The sequence below is a fragment of the Esox lucius genome, chromosome 9, assembly GCF_011004845.1.
Source record: "Esox lucius isolate fEsoLuc1 chromosome 9, fEsoLuc1.pri, whole genome shotgun sequence".
NCBI classification, from domain to species: Eukaryota; Metazoa; Chordata; class Actinopteri; order Esociformes; family Esocidae; genus Esox; species Esox lucius.
The window spans coordinates 22,855,558-22,876,336 of NC_047577.1; the positions used below are offsets into that span (position 1 = coordinate 22,855,558).

Here is a 20,779-nt window from a genome sequence, read left to right on the forward strand (position 1 = left end):
TGGGTGGCTGAAGTCTTTGACTATTTTTAGTCTCCTGAAACTGCCTAGTGTAATGGTGCTGGTTGGCAGGGAACTCTGCCCTGATGATTAAGTCTGACGTCCCCTTTAAAGCGTGTTGCAATCTAGGGCGGTGTAGTTGCCACTATAAGCGGTGATTCAGACGGCCAAGATGCTTTCAGTGGTGCAGCTGTATAATTTTGTTGAGGATCTGAATGCATGTGCCAAATCCTTTCTGCCTCGTAAGGGAAAAGAGTCACTACCGTGTGTGGACCATGTTAATTTCTAGTGAGATGTACAAGGAACTTGAAGCCCACGACAGTCCAACATCAGCCCGGTGGAGGTGGACGGGGGTGTGCTCTACCCTCTGTTTCCTGTTGTCCTCCATCTAGTCCTTTGTCTTGCTGACGAAGAATGAAATTGTCCTGGCAATGCTCTGCCGGCTAGGTCTCTGGCATTTTCATCCTTCTCAAATTCTAATAATTTTTTTTCTTGTATTCTACTGTAGATTATTTTCGATTGTAGGTTACTGAACGACATTTAAATTCCACGGAGTAATTCATCATTCTTGTGTGATTAAGTAATATATTACTGTACTAAACCCAACATCAAAACACTCGCCCCTAAACTCTGGTTACAGATCTGTTGAGCATTCCATTTCCCAACAGTTCAACCTGGAAACAGATTCTAGATATGTGCTGAAAAGAAACACTTTTCCGCGGCCCAGTCTCCCATTCCTATCCTCGCATTCCCCTCTTGAACAACCCAGCTGACTCCGGCGCACGCGCAGATCTCAGAGGAGGCCATGTTAAAGTTACAGTCAAGTCAGCCTGTGATTTTTTTCTGACGACGTATGTTTATACTGTATGTTTCTCGTTATTTGTGGTGTCAATTTTTCAGTAGTCATAACGACTGGATAAAAAACACCGGGAACTGAAAATGGCTTCCACTTTCGACCTTTCAAGGCGAAATCCACAAGAGGATTTCGAGCTTATACAGAGAATTGGAAGCGGGACTTACGGAGATGTATATAAGGTAAAATACGATTTTATCCTTACATGTGCTATTTTTTTGACCAACTATTGTTACGCAGGCATTTAATACGTATTTATTAGGTACCTGGTTACAGTAAAAGGAACTTGAAGTAGCCTTCTGTAGTATAGCTCCAGTCAGACAACAACTTGCCTGTAGTGGTTGTTGTTCAACTGGTATACCCAGGGTTTTGGGATAATTACCAACTCGCTACAGATGTTCAAATTCACAAAGCCTCTATCGGTAAATAATTCCACAGGTTCTTGTGGAGAGAGCGGCTTCCGGTACATCCTCGCGCTTTTTCTAAGGAATAGCATATGTTTCAATGTATTTGTAGTGTTGCTGTCGGTCTCAGTCAGATTACATTGTATCATTGCAGTGCTACATTTCTGCAGATAGGCAGGAAAGTTGAACACAGATGATGACTTCACACTAGTTTCCCTCGTTACTGGGTCACAGTATCTTTTTAACGCAAAACCTCAAAGGGCCTAGCCCAGTTTCTAAATGGAGAATGTACAGTATACCTGCTATGTCTCAGTGTAGTTGTATAACATTAAACCACCATATATGCCATGAACCGTTGCAGTACGGTTTGGACGGTAAACTATCGCCGGTATCCGATTTGGAAGTGCATCATTTGCATATTCTGAGCAATGCCCGTGAAAGTATTCAATCCAATTTTATGCTTGCTCCAGAACAATAACTAACATGGATGTTATTGTTTAAGCATAGGCAACATGCTCGTTTCTACCCACGGGTAGGTTCAAAGGCCTATAGGAGTTTCTAAACATACCTAAATCATGTAATTCTACCCAATAGTCAACATTTTCATATCAAATGCTTGAGTTAATAAGCACCAGAGAGTTTCAGTGGCATTTCAGGACTCCCCTGTCCCATTATATTTGGAAGTAAGTTGGTCCAGAAAAGAAACAGGCTTTCTAGGTTTCACCATAAAAATCACTTTTTTGAATAGGTCAAAGTAAACAGGCACTTGTGTTTACATTGTATCACTTCCTTGAACAAAGAGATTCTTCCAATAAATAATTTTGTACGTGCCTGGTTTTAACTGGGTAATTCTGTCATACAGTAAGATACGAAGTTGCTAACAAGAACTTAACATTATGCCAACTTAATTTTTCACCTCAGTTCCCCTAGTGAAAGGAAATCATTTGTAAAATCAAGTATTGTATGCATTTTATTTTCCAGACTACCACTCTTGGGGGAAAAATGCCTACAATGTAATTCTCCTCAGTTATCCATTGGTGGTACATTAGGGGCTAATTATTCAACAAGGAAAGCGTTGTAAAAGGCAGTGTTACTGAAAAATATGGAAAAGGGAAGCAGCAGGTTAAAATCCCACTGCCATTTGACTGAAACTGGAAAACAAAGGAACTATTAGACTGTGTACACACTCCCTTTTTATATTTGGCTCAACTCTCTTTGGTCCAGATACAAAGCTGTCTGCCTTACCAATTACACCACTCTATTTTCTCCTTTCCCCCACAAACTCTGTAAAAGTGCCAATTGAGTCTATTACCTGTACTTGACTTGTGATTAAACAAGTGCAGGAGCTGCCAAATTTCTGTGACCATTAATTGGTGGCATCTTTGTTTTGTAGCCATGAAAAAGTAGACTGCTGGTTTTTGATCCCATAGTCCTAGCATCGCATGCTATTAATCAAGGCATGTAACCCCCCCCCCAACCAAGTTGAATAACTGCATTGTTAGGCTACAGTATTAAACATGGGTGGGTGTGTCAGCATATGATCCAGCCCTGAATCAAACCTAAGCTTTTCAAGGTCTCTAACTGTAATTAATGATTAGACTACAGTGTCGTTAGACTGGGACTACTATGCTTGGTTAGCTTGGCTTAATAATTGATTTGGAAGATAATTAGCCATGCTGCAAGCAATGTTTTTGAGTTCTGTTGTCTCTCATTATTTTGGTGTTGATGTTGAAAAATCCCACTCATACGGATACACATGCGTACTTGTCTGTTTTTCTATCGTTGTTGGGAACTGAAAACCAGAAGACCAATGTTCCCTATCCACTAATACTTTGCTCTATACTACACTAATGTGAAACAATAAGTACACCCCTTTGAAAGTGTTCTTTTTTGTGCATATTTGGACATATTGATATGTAGTCTTCAGTACTAATGACAGATAAAGCTAAGCTAATAAAACAATAAAAGGAACCAGGCATGCCTAGTTCGGCTGTCCCGCGATTAGAAGGGATGAATGTTGTTGCTCTCGCTGGATTAAAACTGGAGTCTCCTATGTGACAGGCTCTGTGTCTTTAACCACTATGCCACTTAACTATATGTGTGCCAAGTGTTGGAATAGCGTCTCAACATTAGATCATTTTTTCAGGCATTAACATCATGCCAAGTTTGAATATTTAGCTAGACACCATTACGTATTGATTTAAGCTGACTAACGTTTCTTAAGTTTACTTCCACAACAAATAGCAACTATGAACTGTATGGCTTTTGCCACTAGTAGGCCTATTACTGGCTAATATGCTAATATACAGCATATTAACCAGTAATAGGCCTACGAGTAACTTGGAATAGTCAAAAGAACTGAGCAATTGCTAGCGAGACTGAAGAGGACCTTTACAATGCCAAAGCTATTTCATTTCATGGCACAACAATGTTAGTTTTTCTTTAATGGATGACATTGATACAATAACTATCAGTGTAGGTGACGATAACTGACTTTTTTTCGTAATGCGAAAAGATGAGAATCGTGGAAACCACTCTTTTACTGCGCATGGGGTTGTGATCTGTATTACCCCTAAAAAGCATGTACGGATGCGTACTTCGAAAATCCACTAGAAATAGTTGCAATATACAGTTGTGCTCAAAAGTTTGCATACCCTTGGAGGATTGATAATATATGTACCATTTGTAAAGAACATGAGTGAGCAGGCAAAACACAGGTCTTTTATTTCATATGGGATTCACGCCTTGCATGAACCGCATGTTTGAGACCTCCCCCAGAGTGGCTGAATGATATTAAGGTCAGGAGACTGTGATGGCTTCTCCAGAACCTTCACCTTTTTCTGCTGTAACCACTGGAAGGTCAACTTGGCCTTGTGCTTAAGGGTCATTGTCATGGTGGAAAGTCCAAGAGCGTCCCATGCGCAGCTTTCATGCAGAAGAGCTCACACACACCCAAAACATCAGTGAGCCACCAACATGCTTCAAAATGGGGATGGTATTCTTTCACTATAGGCCTTGTTGACCCCACTCCAAACATAGCACTATTTTGGTCTTGTCACTCCAAATTACAGTGTGACAGAAGCTGTGAGATGTGTTAAGGTGTTGTCGGGCATATTGTAATCAGGCTTTTTTGTGGCATTGGCGCAGTAATGGTTTTTTTCTGGCAATTCGACCATGCAGCTCATTTGTTCAAGTATCGTCATATTTTGCTCCTTGAAACAACCGCTGTCTTTTTTCCAGAACAGCCTATATTTCTTCTGAGGTTACCTTTTCTTGGTATCCCAAACAATTCTTCTGGCAGTTTTGGCGGACATCTTTCTTGGTCTACCTGCCTGTGGCTTGGTTTAAAGAAATCCCTGAATTTTCCACTTCTTAAGTGATTGAACAGTACTGACTGGCATTTGCAAGGCTTTGGATATCTTTTTAAAATCTTTTTCCATCTTTATAAAGTTCCATTACCTTGTTACGCAGGTCTTTTGACTGTTCATTTCTGCTCACCATGGCTCAATAACTAGCCTGCTCAGTGCATCCATGTGAGAGCTAACAAACTAATTGATTATTTATACATAGACGCTAATTGCAGTTTAAAAAGCCACAGGTGTGGGAAATTCATCTTGCCATTTTTATCTAATTGCCATTTTTATCTGTATGTGTCACCTTGTGTGTCTGTAACAAGGCCAAACATTCAAGGGTATGTAAACTTTTGATCAGGGCCATTTGGGTGATATCTGTTATCATTATGATTTAAAAAGGAGCCAAATAAATGTCTTCATATGATCACTATCCTTAAATATATATATTTTATTGCATGATCAGTCATATTTTCAAAATCAATGCCAAAATGTCACAATTTCTGCCTGGGTTTGCAAACTTATGATCACAACTGTAACTGTAAACAGTTTTATTTTAGGCTTATTATAACTTTGCTACTGAAGGTTGTACCCAGCAAAGTTTTCGTCTGTCCTGAACAAATCTTATTGCATAATTTGTTTTGACTGTGGCCAGGCTCGAGCACCAGTCACTTGCAGTCTGAATCTCTAACCACTACGCTATTTAACAAGGGGTAGTCAGTCAGTCAGTCACTCAGTCAGTCACTCACTCAGTAAGAGACATTCGCTCTTCTGGGCCAGCTCCACTTACGCGGTCTGGCAAAAATACATAAAAACACTATACATTATACATGATGGTGTCATGTTCAAGTGGTTTCTTGCATGCACTATAGCATGAGATCTGGTATTTTTCTTCTTGAGCTGTTCTACTGTAGCTTTGCTTGTGTGTTTTGGATCATTGTCCTGCTTCAAGATACATATTTGGTTCAGCTTCAGATTTTTGATAGATTACCTTAGTTTGTTCACCATTATTCTCTGGCACTGTATGGAATTCATGGTTCATTCAAAGCAGACAAGTTGGCCTTGCTCTGAGCCAGCAAAGATCCCCCAAACCATAATGCAACACCCTCCATGCTTTGTGGTTAGTATGAAGTTCTCCTGTTCAAAGCCAGTGTTAAATTTTTGCCAAAAATGTTATCTGGCATTGCAGCCAAACAACTCCATCTTTGACACATCTTTCCAGAACACATTTTTCCAGAGTTTCTGGTCTTTTTCCATGTGTTTTTGTGCACGCATCAAGTAAGCCAAGTTTTGCAGTCTTTTTATGACCGTTGACTCATGCCTTCAACATTGATTCTACCAAGAGAGGCCTTCAGATCCCTTGATGTTACCCTGGGGTTTCTATGAGCTTCTTTCGGGCAGCTCTTGGCCAGAGTTTGGTGGGATGACCTATGTAGATTGCCAGTGGTCTGGAATTTTCTCCATTTGTATACGATCCAACTTCCCACATCCAAACCAGGAAAGTTTACTGGCACATGCAGGCTGGATTCACAGACAAATGGCAAGTAAACTTGGAGAAAGTTGAAACACAACATGAATACACACACTTCATTGATATTCATTGCAGATTCCCCCCTTTTCTGCTTTAATCAACCTTTTTTGCCACTGTGATTCTGGGCAGGTGAAATGCTTCTTTTTTTTTTTTACAGTAATTGTTCGTCTAAAAATTGAGGTGCACTCCTACCCAAGTCAAACACAGTTGATCATAAAAATTAGGCTTTCAAAATTCAAAATGCTGAAACAAATGGAAGCTGTAGTCATTCCATTCATCTGTTAGTATTTTCTACCCTGCACCCAATTTAATTGCTGAATTGTTTTCAGTCATCATCATCTCTTATAATCAGATCTTGGCTTTTAGACAACTACGCCACTTCCTGTATATGCAATACCATAAATATTGTGGAAGCACTGTGGAGGCTTTGTAATGATGTGTACCTAGCTTAAACTTGACAGCGTTCTGTGTTCCAGGCCAAAGTTTCCCCTGGGTATAGCTATTCCCCTCCTCGATTTAACCATTAATGAAGAAAATTGGAAACACTGGAACATTGTCTGCAAGAACTTTACTCCATATGGCTGCATTTAGCTCTATAGGATTCCTTGTCAGCAACCATCCTTGGCTATAAGATAACAGTGAAAGAATGCTAATGTAGCCTAACATCTGAGCACCACCAGTGTTTTTTTGTTATATCAGATGATATAACTTTTCCTCACAGTATTTAGATTTGTAACATTTCTATGCTTTAATTGTGCCGTACTTTTGTAAAAGTGACTTTGCAATTTAAGTCATTATATTGTGACGAGGAATGATATTTCGGCGCACTGTCAGGAACGTTACTGTCATGTTCTGCTGAGACAAGCATTTGGCTGCTCTGTCATTCTTAAAACATTCCAAAAATTGTGTACAAACAGCATAGAGGTGCTCAGAGTTGAGGTTCTTGTCTTCAGTAAAGCATTACATACATTTTTGCAGTAGGCCAGAATCAAAATACCCTTAAAAATGTATTTATTTAATACTGCAAAATATAAATGGTCAATTTTTATGTAACGTCTGTGTGGTTGTTAAAAATGTCAAACTTTGCTCTTGAGAAGAAAATGTTCCATGTCATGTGTGACTTAAAGGGACAGAAATCATATTTCTGTGACAGCCCTCTTTCCCTGAGTTGGTCTTTCTGGCACACAGTCATTTTTTTAAATAATCCATTATTCAGGTCTGTCTCAGTCAGTAATTAGTGTTATTAGCATCGTACAAATTCATGAATGGAAACCGTTAGTACTGCTATCGCAAAGAAGCATTGCAAGCGGAAAACTACTCTAAGACACTCCAAACTATGACAAATAATGTTGTTTACCTCAAAGAATTTTGAGGTAAACAATTACTTTGTTGTATTCTGATATAATTATTTTTTCAAATAAACGGGTACTTCCTGTGTTTGCCGGTCAGTTTTGTTCACAATTTTATCAATCCACGCATTCGTTCAGATTTAGTGTATACATCACAGAAAACTTAAGTCAGTATTCACTAGCTAGTGAGCAAGTTACATATTTCGTCTTTGATTTTTATCTTGGACAGTCAAACTTAATTTGCTTGAGAGTGAATGGAAAATATATATTATGTCTGACTGTGAATACGAGCAGGAATACATTTTTTCGGAGGATAGAGCCTTACTTGTTCTAACCATAATACACAGGTGATGGATTGACTGAATAGAAGCTTGGACGGTAGCTAAAGGGGGGCGCTGGTGAACACGTTAATCCCCAACCCCTTGCCCAGAATATCTGGAGGCAATGTGTACTTTGTGTATTATAACATAGCAATCAGAAGTATTACTTACAATCTGTCTTGTCTCCACTGGTTGAACTGAGTAATTTGCATTCACCTTAAGTCTTCTTCTAAGTGAACGTGGGTCATGCTCTGTATTAAAAATGTTCTCGCAAAAATGTTATGTCTTGTTGGCGAAGTTGCTCCATTGATTCTCCCCCAAAACGACTCAGGGGAGGCTGTGGTATTGTCCCAATTGCAGAGTGGGTAGAATTAAATTAACAGCAGGCAAACAAGCAAGCACAAGTTGACATCGATATTAACAAAAGGAAATCCAAAAGTTCAAAGTTTATCAAATGCACCATATAACACAGCGTCATCCTGCACAATGACATTTTTGTAACATGGCACACGACATCTATGTAGTAAGAATAAGAAATATATAAAGCAATAATATAGCAACAAATCTTGCAATAATATACATAACTATGTAATCCAGCAGGCAAAAAGTGCATATGTCAAAAAGGCTCAAGCAAAGGTACAGACTAGGATTAGCTAAATTGTAAACAAAGTACAGTACAAGCGGCTGAAATGGGTTTTCTCAGAAGGGTGGCTGGCTTCTCCCTTAGGGTTAGGCTGAGAAGCTCAGCCATCCGTGAGGAACTCTGAGTAGAGCCGCTGCTCCTTTGCGTCGAAAGGTGTTCCAGGCACGTCCAGCTGGGAGGAGATCTCGGGGTAGGCCCAGGACTAGGTGGAGAGATTATATTTCGTCACTGGCCTGGGAACGCCTCGGGATCCCCCGAGCTGGCAAATGTGGCTCAGGAAAGGGAAGTTTGGGGTCCCCTGCTGGAGCTGCTGCCCCCGCTACCCGATACCGGATAAGCAGATTAAGATGAGATGAGATGAGTAAACAAAGTTGTCATGCTAGGACCAAAGAACGTTAGAAAGCTATCACAAACTCTTGAACAGGGTTATTATTTTGGTGATTGGGAGCTGGGAGGAGTGCTGTGTTAGTTGTGATTGGGATCTGGAAGATCTTGGGATCTGGAGGGTATATGTCGTCCTGGTATTTGAGAGATGGAACTGTGAACAGGCCTTACAGATATGGCAACGAGTGAAACCTCAAGTCTCCTCTCACACGTCCTTTGTACCTTTCTTATGCCCACTGCATTTTCCACAGTTATAAATATTATTCTGATGTCCACCGTTGACAATGGGCCAGCTAGGCGACGCAACCTATCTTCATATAGCTAGTTGAGGCTTAAGTTCACACACACCTCGATGACATCACTGCCGAAGAACAGAAGTGCTGTATGGTGAATATAGCAAATTGTTTGCTAGTGCCAATTTCAATTCAGCAAATTCTGCTGGCTGTTCAGTCAGTGCACAGAACATTTTTTTGATGCTAGTGCAACAAATCACTGAATGTAGTTTGAAGTGTTTTGAAGTAGTTTTCCATTTGCATTGCAGCTTTGCGACAGTGGTACAAACCGTTTCCATTCATGAATTTGAACGATGCTAATAACGCTAATCACAGACTGGAACAGAGCTGAATAATGGATTGTTTGAAAAAATACTAATTTTGGATGAACTATCCCTTTAAGCTTTTAAATGAGATCAAAATGGGATCTTGTTCGGTAGTGATGTTTTTTCTCATGATATGGTGAGGTATAAAAAATATTTTCTGAGGAGCTCCGTCTTCTGTATTTCTAAAGTATAAATCCAAAAGGGTATGTTCTGGCCACTTGACAGTGGTATGACAGTGTTTCTAACAGGGTTGTGATAGTAGAAACTGTTATTGTGATAACCATTAGGAGCCGTTAACAAATAACGTAAATAACTGCCTGTTTGGACAGTATATCAACCTTGGATCGGGTTGTTTTGATAGTTCTGCGGCTTCTACATGTCTAGCAAATGGTTTTGTATTGATTTTAAACAATCTGAGGAAGCCCAGTTATGTATTGTGGGAGTGTGTCAGTGGACTTGCTGGATGGAAAGAGTGGAGGGGAGGAGAAAGAGAGAGCCGTGGGTTGGGATAGGGGAGGCTGAGCGAGGAAGGGAAGGGGGAGGCTGAGTGAGGAAGGGGGAGGCAGAGGGTGAGGGTGGGAGCAAGATAGATACAGAGTGTGTGTGCTTGGAAAGGATATATGATGATGCTGCATTTTTGCGTGGCCCTGGTTTGAGTGGAATGCATCCATCCTCTTTTTAAGGGCTGCAGTGGTTAACTGGGCAACGGATTATGTAAGCAGATCTCCTCAGACAGCTAAGCTGCCTCCTTCAGACTCTGCCTCTTTCAGATTTGAAGGCATTTTTAGATCACTTCCAAAATGCATCTGCCCTTCCTTCTTTCCTTGAGGTAATTAAGAGATTGTCTTTAAGTAGGTTGGATAGATGAAAGCAGGGTTACTGTTCTATTACTTTCACCAATGTTGATCTGTGATTACTTCAGAGAATGGAGAAGGGAGAGAAGCAGAGCCATTGATTTTTCTGGGTTGCAGTAAGTGGCCCTTTTCAGTACATTTGCTGCTTACATTTTAAGGAGTTTATGTATCAGGAATCAAATTGAAGTAAACAGGATAAAACAGTGAATTGCCCTATTTAAATGTGTCCAGTAGAAATGTTGGTTCCTGTTGTAAATGTTTTGCCATACAGTTTGCTACTGCACTTGCAAACTAATCCACCCCAGGTTTAGCTTAACAGGAATAATTTTACATGTGTTGCTGATCTTTGAATAAACATTTGCTGGAGATGTTGTAGTATAGAACCTCTTGGCATCCATTTGTTTAAGTCAATTTAAGCTGTTCAGAGGCACAGCTATGATGGGATGCGTTTAATTTGGTTAAAGTGATTTACACTTTAGTTGACTAATCCTCTTGAGCCCTTTTGGTCCACTTTCTTCACAACACACACTGCTTGCTGAATCTCTTAGTTTTAGTGTGTCTCTAGCTTCGAGAGTCTCTTTCTGGCTTTCAAACTTTTGTTTGTTTTTCAATTTTTACCAGCATTGTGATCTTCAAGCTGCACCCAGCCTTTCGTATCTGAATCCTTGACTTCCTGATGTGTAGGGTGAGGGTGGGCGACGTCATCCATCCGTGTTTATTTTGAGGGTAGTTAGTCATTTTGACTGACTATATCTTAAAGTTGTAGTCCCATATGTGTCATTTCAATTATGATTTATTGTAGTTATTGGCAAAATCACAAAAACACTGAACCAACTAAATGCCATTTAAATGTAGTCACCTTTTAGTCTAATGAAATTTATTTCTTTACTAACCTAGCCTACAGTAGATATACACAGCGGTGACTGGTCATTAGGGGCAGGTGGGGCACAGCCCCATAGAAAGAACCTCAACAAAACTGTTATTTTTATTTCTCGAAGATTACTTCCTATAATTTATTTATGAATATAGCATCTTCCTAAATTGCATATCATTTGTGTTAGGATTTTATGTTCATTGGTCCCTGCTTCAGACTGCATTCTGTGTGCCCTTCAGCCACAGGATATTGTCATCACTCAAACTGCTGGAAAAAGTAACCGCGGGTTTAATGTGGAGTGGTTTTTGAAGAAAAAGTGGCTAAGAATGCACTCTTTTGTTTTCCATGTCTGCTATTTGGTGGAGATGGTACTTTGTCGAGGACGGGTTACAAAGATTTGAAACATCTTACTTAGAGGATTGCAAAACATGAGGGTAGCAGTAGTCATCTGGATAATGCTGTGAAATTGGGCTTACTGCTGTGCTGTGAAATAAGGGTTAATGTCGCAGCCCAAGTTGACAGTGCATACAGGCGCTCCATTGAGCAGCATAACAAACAGGTGGAGGAAAACCGGTACATTCTCAGTTGGATCATAATGTAAAACCGTGTGGAAAATGTGAAACCGCACTGTGGGGACACCACGAGTCGGTAGACTCCCTGAATCCTGGAATATTCAGATGTATTTTCGAGACTGTGTGAGGGCGATTCGAGACTTTAGAGGCACTATGACACTCAGCCCATCTTCAAAGGGACATCTAGTACTGTACAAAACGAACTGTTAGACTATGTATGAAGTGTACAAGGAGGAGATACCCAAGCAAGTGGACGATACATCATTTGTTGCCTTATAGGCAGATGAGACAACTGATCACAAATGGTGGTTGTGTTGCGATACATGTTGCCTGACAATACAGTGACAAAGAGGTTTTGGAGTTTTTGGAAGTCAAAGATAAAACTGGATTCGGTCTCTCTAATAGCATCAAGGGTGTGCTGGAACCACTGAAGCTGGGAGAATGATGGTACTGCTGTAATAAGTGGAAACGTCTGAGGGGTACAGACGCTAATGAAAGAGACATACCTACATGCCCAGTTTGTTCACTGCTATGCTAACCAGCTAAACCTGACAATGCAGCAGTTTTATCTGCTTTTGCCACCCTTTTCTCTGATGCTCCAAAACGTGTTACAGCACTTGCTGAGGCAACACAGAGACGCATTCCAAGCCCACCTGCTGTACCATGGAACTTTAAAAGTAGAACTGTCATGCAGTTTGGGAAAACCGCGCTGCGCTGCTCCTGTGTATGGAGGACATACGCACCCAACCAGGATGGGATGAGTCCACCATAAGTGAGGCATACGGCCTGTCAAAAAAACTCCAGGACCGAGCCTTTCTGCAGCTGCTGGAATTTTTTTTCTTCCTTTTGCCAGAAGTTGATGTTTTATACATCAGCTCGCTCTTCCCACAATTTGTCCTGTCATTCCCAACATCTGAGCTTGACTGTGCGGTGACTACGGCTTCTAGGAAATGAGGAAAAGTTGAAGTCTGAGCTGACCACTCTGTACCACCACACTGAGCTTCACACTGGTTAGATGGCCCTGTCTCTTTTAAGATCCATCCATGAGAACAACCTAGAGGAGGCTTTTGCTGAGACCGTCACTTTGCTGAAATTTATCATAACACCTATGACGACATCCAAGTCAGGGAGGAACCTTTCAACCTTGAAGAGGGTAAAACCTTCACTCGCAATACCATGGGACAGCCGCGACTCAATGCATTGGCCATGTTGATCATCGAAAGCCAGCTGATCCAGTAGCTACTTGACTTCATTCCCAAAGGCATCGAAAAGTTGGCCAAGAGGAAGAACCGCCGTGCCACCTTTCTCTTCAAGTGTGCCTTTGTGGTGCTGGTCTGTGCATTGGTCATATTTTTGTGCTGGATCGATTGATATAGATGGTGACGAGTGTCAGTGTGTCCATGCTTATCTATTAAGGTTGTTGTCATAGCATGGATCTGCATCCCTAAAAGTTGTCTTTCCGCTTCATTGTGGCTTTCAGGGGTGTTGAGCTCATTGCTGTTCATGTATGGCCCTGTAGGCACATTGGTTCTGAGCTTGGTTGCATTCCTAAATTAGGTTTGAAAGTGGTAATTTTTCGTGTGTGTGTGTGAGAGAAGAAGAGCAATTACACAAGTCTCTCTATTTCTCTTTTTTCTCTCTCTTTCTCTCTTTCTCTCTTTCTCTCTTTCTTTCTTTCTTTCTTTCACCCTCCACCCCCCCACATGATGGAGACACGCTGTTTGTTGGTGTGTTAAATAAACACATCAGTAGCAAGAGAGAGTTTTGTAGCTTTGCTGGTATGTATCCTATATTTTGAAATGTTCTATGCCCCACCAATTTTTTACATATAAAAACGCCACTGGATATACAGTATCATTGATGTCAGGGAGTAACATTAGCCACCTGCCAAATATGGGTAAAGTAAATCTTCTAATTTAACAGCCACTGGTATGGGAACACCGATTTATTTAATTGCAAAAAACATGATCCTGATCAATCTACTAAGAGAAACCAACAATATACACTCACCTAAAGGATTATTAGGAACACCTGTTCAATTTCTCCTTAATGCAATTATCTAATCAACCAATCACATGGCAGTTGCTTCAATGCATTTAGGGGTGTGGTCCTGGTCAAGACAGTCTCCTGAACTCCAAACTGAATGTCAGAATGGGAAAGAAAGGTGATTTAAGCAATTTTGAGCGTGGCATGGTTGTTGGTGCCAGACGGGCTGGTCTGAGTATTTCACAATCTGCTCAGTTACTGGGATTTTCACGCGCAACCATTTCTAGGGTTTCCAAAGAATGGTGTGAAAAGGGAAAACATCCAGTATACGGCAGTCCTGTGGGCGAAAATGCCTTCTTGATGCTAGAGGTCAGAGGAGAATGGGCCGACTGATTCAAGCTGATAGAAGAGCAACTTTGACTGAAATAACCACTCGTTACAACCAAGGTATGCAGCAAAGCATTTGTGAAGCCACAACACGCACAACCTTGAGGCGGATGGGCTACAACAGCAAAAGACCCCACCGAGTACCACTCATCTCCACTACAAATAGGAAAATGAGGCTACAATTTGCACGAGCTCACCAAAATTGGACAGTTGAAGACTGGAAGTATGTTGCCTGGTCTGATGATTCTCGATTTCAGTTGAGACATTCAGATGGTAGAGTCAGAATTTGGCGTAAACAGAATGAGAACATGGATCCATCATGCCTTGTTACCACTGTGCAGGCTGGTGGTATAATGGTGTGGGGGATGTTTTCTTGGCACACTTTAGGCCCCTTAGTGCCAATTGGGCATCGTTTAAATGCCATGGCCTATCTGAGCATTGTTTCTGACCATGTCCATCCCTTTATGACCACCATGTACCCATCCTCTGATGGCTACTTCCAGCAGGATAGTGCACCATGTCACAAAGCTCGAATAATTTCAAATTGGTTTCTTGAACATGACAATGAGTTCACTGTACTGAAATGGCCCCCACAGTCACCAGATCTCAACCCAATAGAGCATCTTTGGGATGTGGTGGAACGCGAGCTTCGTGCCCTGGATGTGCATCCCACAAATCTCCATCAACTGCAAGATGCTATCCTATCAATATGAGCCAACATTTCTAAAGAATGCTTTCAGCACCTTGTTGAATCAATGCCACGTAGAATAAAGGCAGTTCTGAAGGCGAAAGGGGGTCAAACACAGTAGTAGTATGGTGTTCCTAATAATCCTTTAGTCAGTAAATTACTCATATTTTCACAGTTGTTTTCTAATGTTATCCCCAAACCAGGATTTATTTGATCTCATAAGATTCTACAGATTTTTTTTTTTGTGTTCAGCCCACAGTTTTATTATACATATGTATTTTTTAATTAGTTTTTGTTTATATTTGTTTTAAAATGACATTTTGAAATTCAGTTTAGTTTGGTAGTTTCAAAACTATCTCAGTTAGCTTAATTTAGTTTGTATTTTTCAGATCCATGATTAAATATTTTCAGTTGTTGATTTGAAATAGTACATTGGATCAACTACTTGTGGACAAGTACACATCTATTAAGAAGTACTTCGGGAAAGCAACAGCACATCTCTGTGTAGTTGTCTTGAGTAAAACGCACGCAAAAACACCTTGTCACTGTTTGGTTGGTTCCATTAAACTGCTTACATTCATTTACAAATAAACTTGACCCAAGTGCCTCTTATTTGAAGTGATATGTGAGACCAGAGTTTTTTCTGCCATAGAAACTCTTAGAGGTGAGTCGCCCACACAGTTTTTCACCCCTCCCAGTAAGAATAATGACAGAATTCATTAAAACGCAGCATCACAAATAAAAACAAATAAAAAAATAAAAAACTCCATCAGAAATTACACAATTTTCAACAGCATCTCAACAGCAGAAAGCAGGGCTTGAATGCAAGTCATCTATGAAGAATGAAGTTAGCCAATGGGCTCTTCCCTAGGAGCTTAGGTGGAATTATCAAGTGGTATTAACTAGTAGTGTTGCACAATTAATCGAATTATAATGGAAATTTCACCAACCTCTGAGTTTTTTTGCTCTAAAAGTAACAGGTGATTGAAGCGGGTGCCACCTGTCTGTAAGTTGTTTGTTTTTGGCTGGTGCTATAAGTTAATACTTGATGGTTTTTTCAATGTCAGTTTGAGTTCACGGTGCAACTGCTAGCAAAAATGTCTGCTTTAAGCTAGCGTGTGGAACCAAGATATTGGACCACATACACAACAGCACGGTCATTAAGAGTTTCAGCTTCAATGTTGGTGCCTACAAACATACTTTATGGGAGAACATGTCCCTCAAGGGTTCAGAAAGTTTGCCTAACTAGCTATGGCAATGGAATAAACAAAGCAAACACGACAAACGCCAGTGCATTAAATTAGTATATACCTCAGTGTTTTGACACCGGCTGCACCTTCAAATGGGTAATTCGTTTTTTATTCATTTTAGTAGCACGTTATGTACTCTGGTTTATGTTATCTCTGTTTCGAAGTGAGATAACCCATGCTGTTTACAGCCTGTAAAGAATAATGAGTCAATATTTTATCCAAATCGTGTAGACCTAATTGTGTTACTGATGTTGATGATGATGATGATGATTTTGATGGGAATTCCTTTTCGCTATGATGTCCCTGTCCTTGTGACTCCTGTTCGACTAAAATAAACTAATTCCGAATGATTACTCATTCGGAGAGATGGGCTTTCCGAATCTTTTCGGTGAGCCAGCCCTTGTGGCTCGTTCCAAATGAAAGGGATAGCTCATTTGGCTCTCAAAAGGCTCTTTGTTTAAAATACTTAAAATAATAATCCCAGAACAATAAAAGTGCACATCTCCAATGTGAAAGGGATGACTATAATTATGTTAGAGCATAAAATACACTTTCAATTAGGTTGCATATTATCTGTCCTAAGGATGAAATTGCCTGCACATTTTCTTTAACAGAAGTAACCCAACTGGAAAATGCGCTTGGAATAGAAACGTGCTCTCCCCACTTTATATTGTTTCTGCGGTGCGGGTATCTATAGTGCCTATTTTTGTAATTTATCAAGAAATTATTGTTGCATGTGCAAAGAAATGTATATCAAATCAAGAAACCAAATGTACGGGTCCCAATGTTCATCAAAAAGAGGCCATGTACAGTAGTTAAACGTGTAGATGAGAGCTCAACAATCAGGTGAATGCTGTGTTTTATTTCCATGTACAGGTGCTGGTCATAAAATTAGAATATCATCAAAAGTTGATTTATTTCAGTAATTCCATTCAAATGGTGAAACTTGAATAATGTATACATTCATGATTCAAGATTTGATACACCAGACCCAACAATGCAGAAGAGCTGAAGGCCACTATCAGAGCAACCTGGGCTCTCATAATACCTGAGCAATGCCACAGGCTGATCGACTCCATGCCACGCCGCATTGCTGCAGTAATTCAGGCAAAAGGAGCCCCAACTAAGTATTGAGTACTGTACATGCTCATACTTTTCATGTTCATACTTTAAAGTTGGCCAACATTTCTAAAAATCCTTTTTATGTATTGGTCTTAAGTAATATTCAAATTTTCCGAGATACTGAATTTGGGATTTTCATTAGTTGTCAGTTATAATCATCACAATTGAAAGAAATAAACATTTGAAATATATCGGTCTGTGTGTAATGAATTTTATGACCAGCACCTGTATGTGCACCAGCTTTGCATAATATCCTGAATGAGGATCAATCTAGCACAGTGTTTCTCAATCTTGGTCATGGGTACCCCAAGGGTTGCATGTTTTAGTTTTTGCTCTAGCACTCAAACACCAGATTCAAATTAAAGAATGTGTAAGTGGTAGGGCGACATTTGTATCAGATGTCAGTGCAAAGGCAAAAACATAAACGTTCACCACTTGGGGACCCTAGGACCTGGATTGGGAACACAAGCATAAGAAATGACAGCTTTGAAACAAAGTAGCCTACATTGTGACTAATTGAAAATGTGCTGACCTTTGCCCAGTGGTTTCGTTAACTGTCAACTGCCTATCTTTTTCTTGCCTACAACAGCTTCACATCAGAAACTGCAAAGCAAAGAAAGATTTCGGAGAGTAGTACTATTTATGAAAAAGAGGTGGATAAAGCATGTGCGACCTTTATGTAGCATTTTGTGGCCAAATCTTTTTTTCCGGACGTAACTTTAATTCTGTAAATATATTCCAGGGTTAGGGTTAGGTATGTTCCTGTCTAAATGTAGTCAGTTACAGTTACTAAAATACCTATCCAAAATTGCAATCAGTAATGTAACATCTGGAGTACCCAAACTCAATAGCAAATTCTGATTACTTTCAGTTACTTCTAGTTTAATTTTCTAATTCCTATTAGGAGACATTAGTATAAAACAAATAAGGTTGCCTAGGGTGTTCCTACTTTGCCCGCAAAAGCCCACTGGCTCTATCCGGTAGAGCAACAAATCAATGTTAAAACTAACACTGATGAGCCAAAACATTATAACCACTTACAGGTGAAGCGAATAAAGTTGGTCATCTCCTAACAAGGGCACGTGTCTGGATAAATTAGATGGTAATCGAACAATTAAACAAACCTGCATACAAATACTGTGGTATATGGATAGACAGTGATCTATCTTTTAAGAAACTTGTTGGGAAGTTTAGGGTAAAACGACCCCCCCCCTCTTTTTTTTGTATGTTGAGGATGGCTATGCTTAGGGTAATGGATTCTAAAGTAAAATAAATGGCTACAGATAGCAAACTTTTGTATTTAATCAAATATCTTTTAGGATAGGGGTATTTTTTCCTGATACTGGGGTAAGATACGCCCCCCCAGGTAAGTTGCCCCACTTTTATTTTCCTTGCACACCATTTCATAGTTAAACAAAACTCATTGTTTTAAAAAGGCAATCTTTTTAATCCCAGCAGTCTTTAATATGGGATTCATATTTTTAATAATTAGTTGAATAGTTATCATATTTATTTTAAACAAATTAATTGGAATGTAACTGATTAAAGCTGTATTAAACACACAAACCATAATTTCATAACAATGACTTAGCATTTTTACAAATGGCATTATTTAATTTTCTATGGACTCAGAGGTCACAAATTAATCCAACTCAAGAAACGTTTGAGCATGGCTCATGAGCACACCTCTAAATCTGCTCTTGTTATATCCAGTCCCTACCAGTAACAAAGTAGAGCTCATTGCAAAACAAGCATTCTGCATCCCCTTCTTTTAAGGTATTTATGGTTTTGGAACCTGGAACCACTTTTTTTTTCTGAGGTGCCACAGCCTTCTTCAGTCTCATAGGTTTCTTTCTCCTTTTGCTTTCTTCCTTTTAGGTTTTCAGCTTTTTTTTTTTCCAGGAACCTCTAGTGAGTTGAGGCTGTCAGGACTGTAGCTGGTTCAGATCTCTGTTGTCCAGTCATTCCAATTGATATTATTGTTTTGTCAAATATGCTCAATAGTAGATTACTTTAATATTTCTTGTTGAGGCTATTATAAACATACTCTGTTTTTTACCAGAAAACCCTCCTGAGAAAATGAAGCATGCTTCAAGTCACTTTATGGAAGTGGGTGCACAGCTTTTTGTGCCAGTATAGTCTTTGTTTTCATTTCTATTATACTCCTCCTTGTAGTTCTTGTTCACCCATGACTGAGTGGACCCGTATGACTTCAACTCAAGCATCAAGCGTGCTAACGGCAACACTAGGTTGGCCTGATCTCCAATAACGATGAAACAGTGGTGCCAGGTAAACAACCTCCCCATCAACGTCAAAAATACAAAGGAGCCATTCATGGACTTGGGGAAATGGTAGAAAGATAGAGTAAAAAGGGTAATAAGTTCCACAACTTGCAATGAACAGAGTACCTGAAATATTTCAACTACCCTGACATGAAGTCCAACAAGCTTCTTTTCAATCCTCAGATGGTATGCATTTAGCATGTCCTAGAGAATTCTCACTAATGTAGTTTTTAGGCCACCAGCCACATGATGAAAAAAAATTACAGGCCAAAATAATGTTTTCAAAAATAATGTGGGCAACAATCCACTGAAAATACTTGTGCTTTAAGCAAAGAAAACATGCTCATTTTCAGGGTATTTTTGTCACAGTAAACATTTCACTATGAAAACATGCCAACTGTAATTATACACATTCTTTAACAAAAAAACACACACCACTGTCATTCTCTCACACAGCACACACCCTCTCAGCACACTGTCTCTCACTGACTCCCTCCCTCCCTTCCTAAGAACAGCAAAGCATACACGGCTGGCCTGTGCTCATTTTTCTGTCAAGTGAATTGATAATAGACTATGTACTCTTGTAAAGCAGGTGGCTCTCTTCTGTCAAATAATAGATGTACATACCAACATGGTCTCAGGATGAGATTAGAGGACAACGGTCAAAGTTTCACTTTTTATAGGAGTAGTTGGCTTCCCATCAAGTGTAGGGTAATACACCTGCCCCTAGCAAAATGTAACCACATTTGGCGGGTTGCGGGTGTTCATTTTATTCCCTGCTTACAAGCACCGACTATGCGCCATCTAGGGCTTAGTAGGGCAGCTGCATTGCCTGCAGTCCCATGGCTCTTTGTAGGGCAGAAAGGTCATCTCAACATGACATCACGAGCACGCTGCCTGCCCTCCAGGACATTTACTTCACTGGCGGCTGTTAAACACTATGAAGACAATCATGGAGCTAAATCACTTGAGCCATGGGATGTTGGCACTGCTGCAATCTAGCTGAGAGAGGCAGGAGCATTTTAACGCAGAAATTGATAAAGGACTTCACCTAGGCCACCAGACAGTCAATCATCAACACAGGAATGACAGCCTTATGATTAGAGTGTTAAACTAGTAACCAATATGTGACTGATTTCAGCACAGAAGCCAAAAAGTTAAAAATAAATGTTTGCGGCCTTGTGAGGCACTTAACCCTAAGGGTTATGGCAATCTGGCCAAAAGCGTCAGCTCAATGAAAAAACAAAAAGGCTGCCTGTCTGCCCTGCACCTTGGAGCCCTTTTGCTAACTCTCACACATACTCACACTAAGGCTAATGTCCAAACACTCCCCAT

The 20,779-nt window shown here is 40.1% G+C and overlaps 1 protein-coding gene across 2 annotated transcripts in view; it reads left to right on the top strand.

Moving 5' to 3' along the window:
- Window positions 1-753: 753 nt before the first annotated feature.
- LOC105026822 (mitogen-activated protein kinase kinase kinase kinase 3) overlaps window positions 754-20,779 on the top strand; it is a 105,148-nt gene continuing 85,122 nt past the window's right edge. The window contains exon 1 of one of the 2 annotated variants that reach the window (XM_010898561.5): window positions 754-1,032. In XM_010898561.5, coding sequence (XP_010896863.1) covers window positions 937-1,032 — 96 coding nt within the window. In that variant the 5' untranslated portion in view covers window positions 754-936. The remainder of the gene's footprint in view (window positions 1,033-20,779) is intronic. The other variant, XM_010898560.5, reaches the window with a different exon arrangement.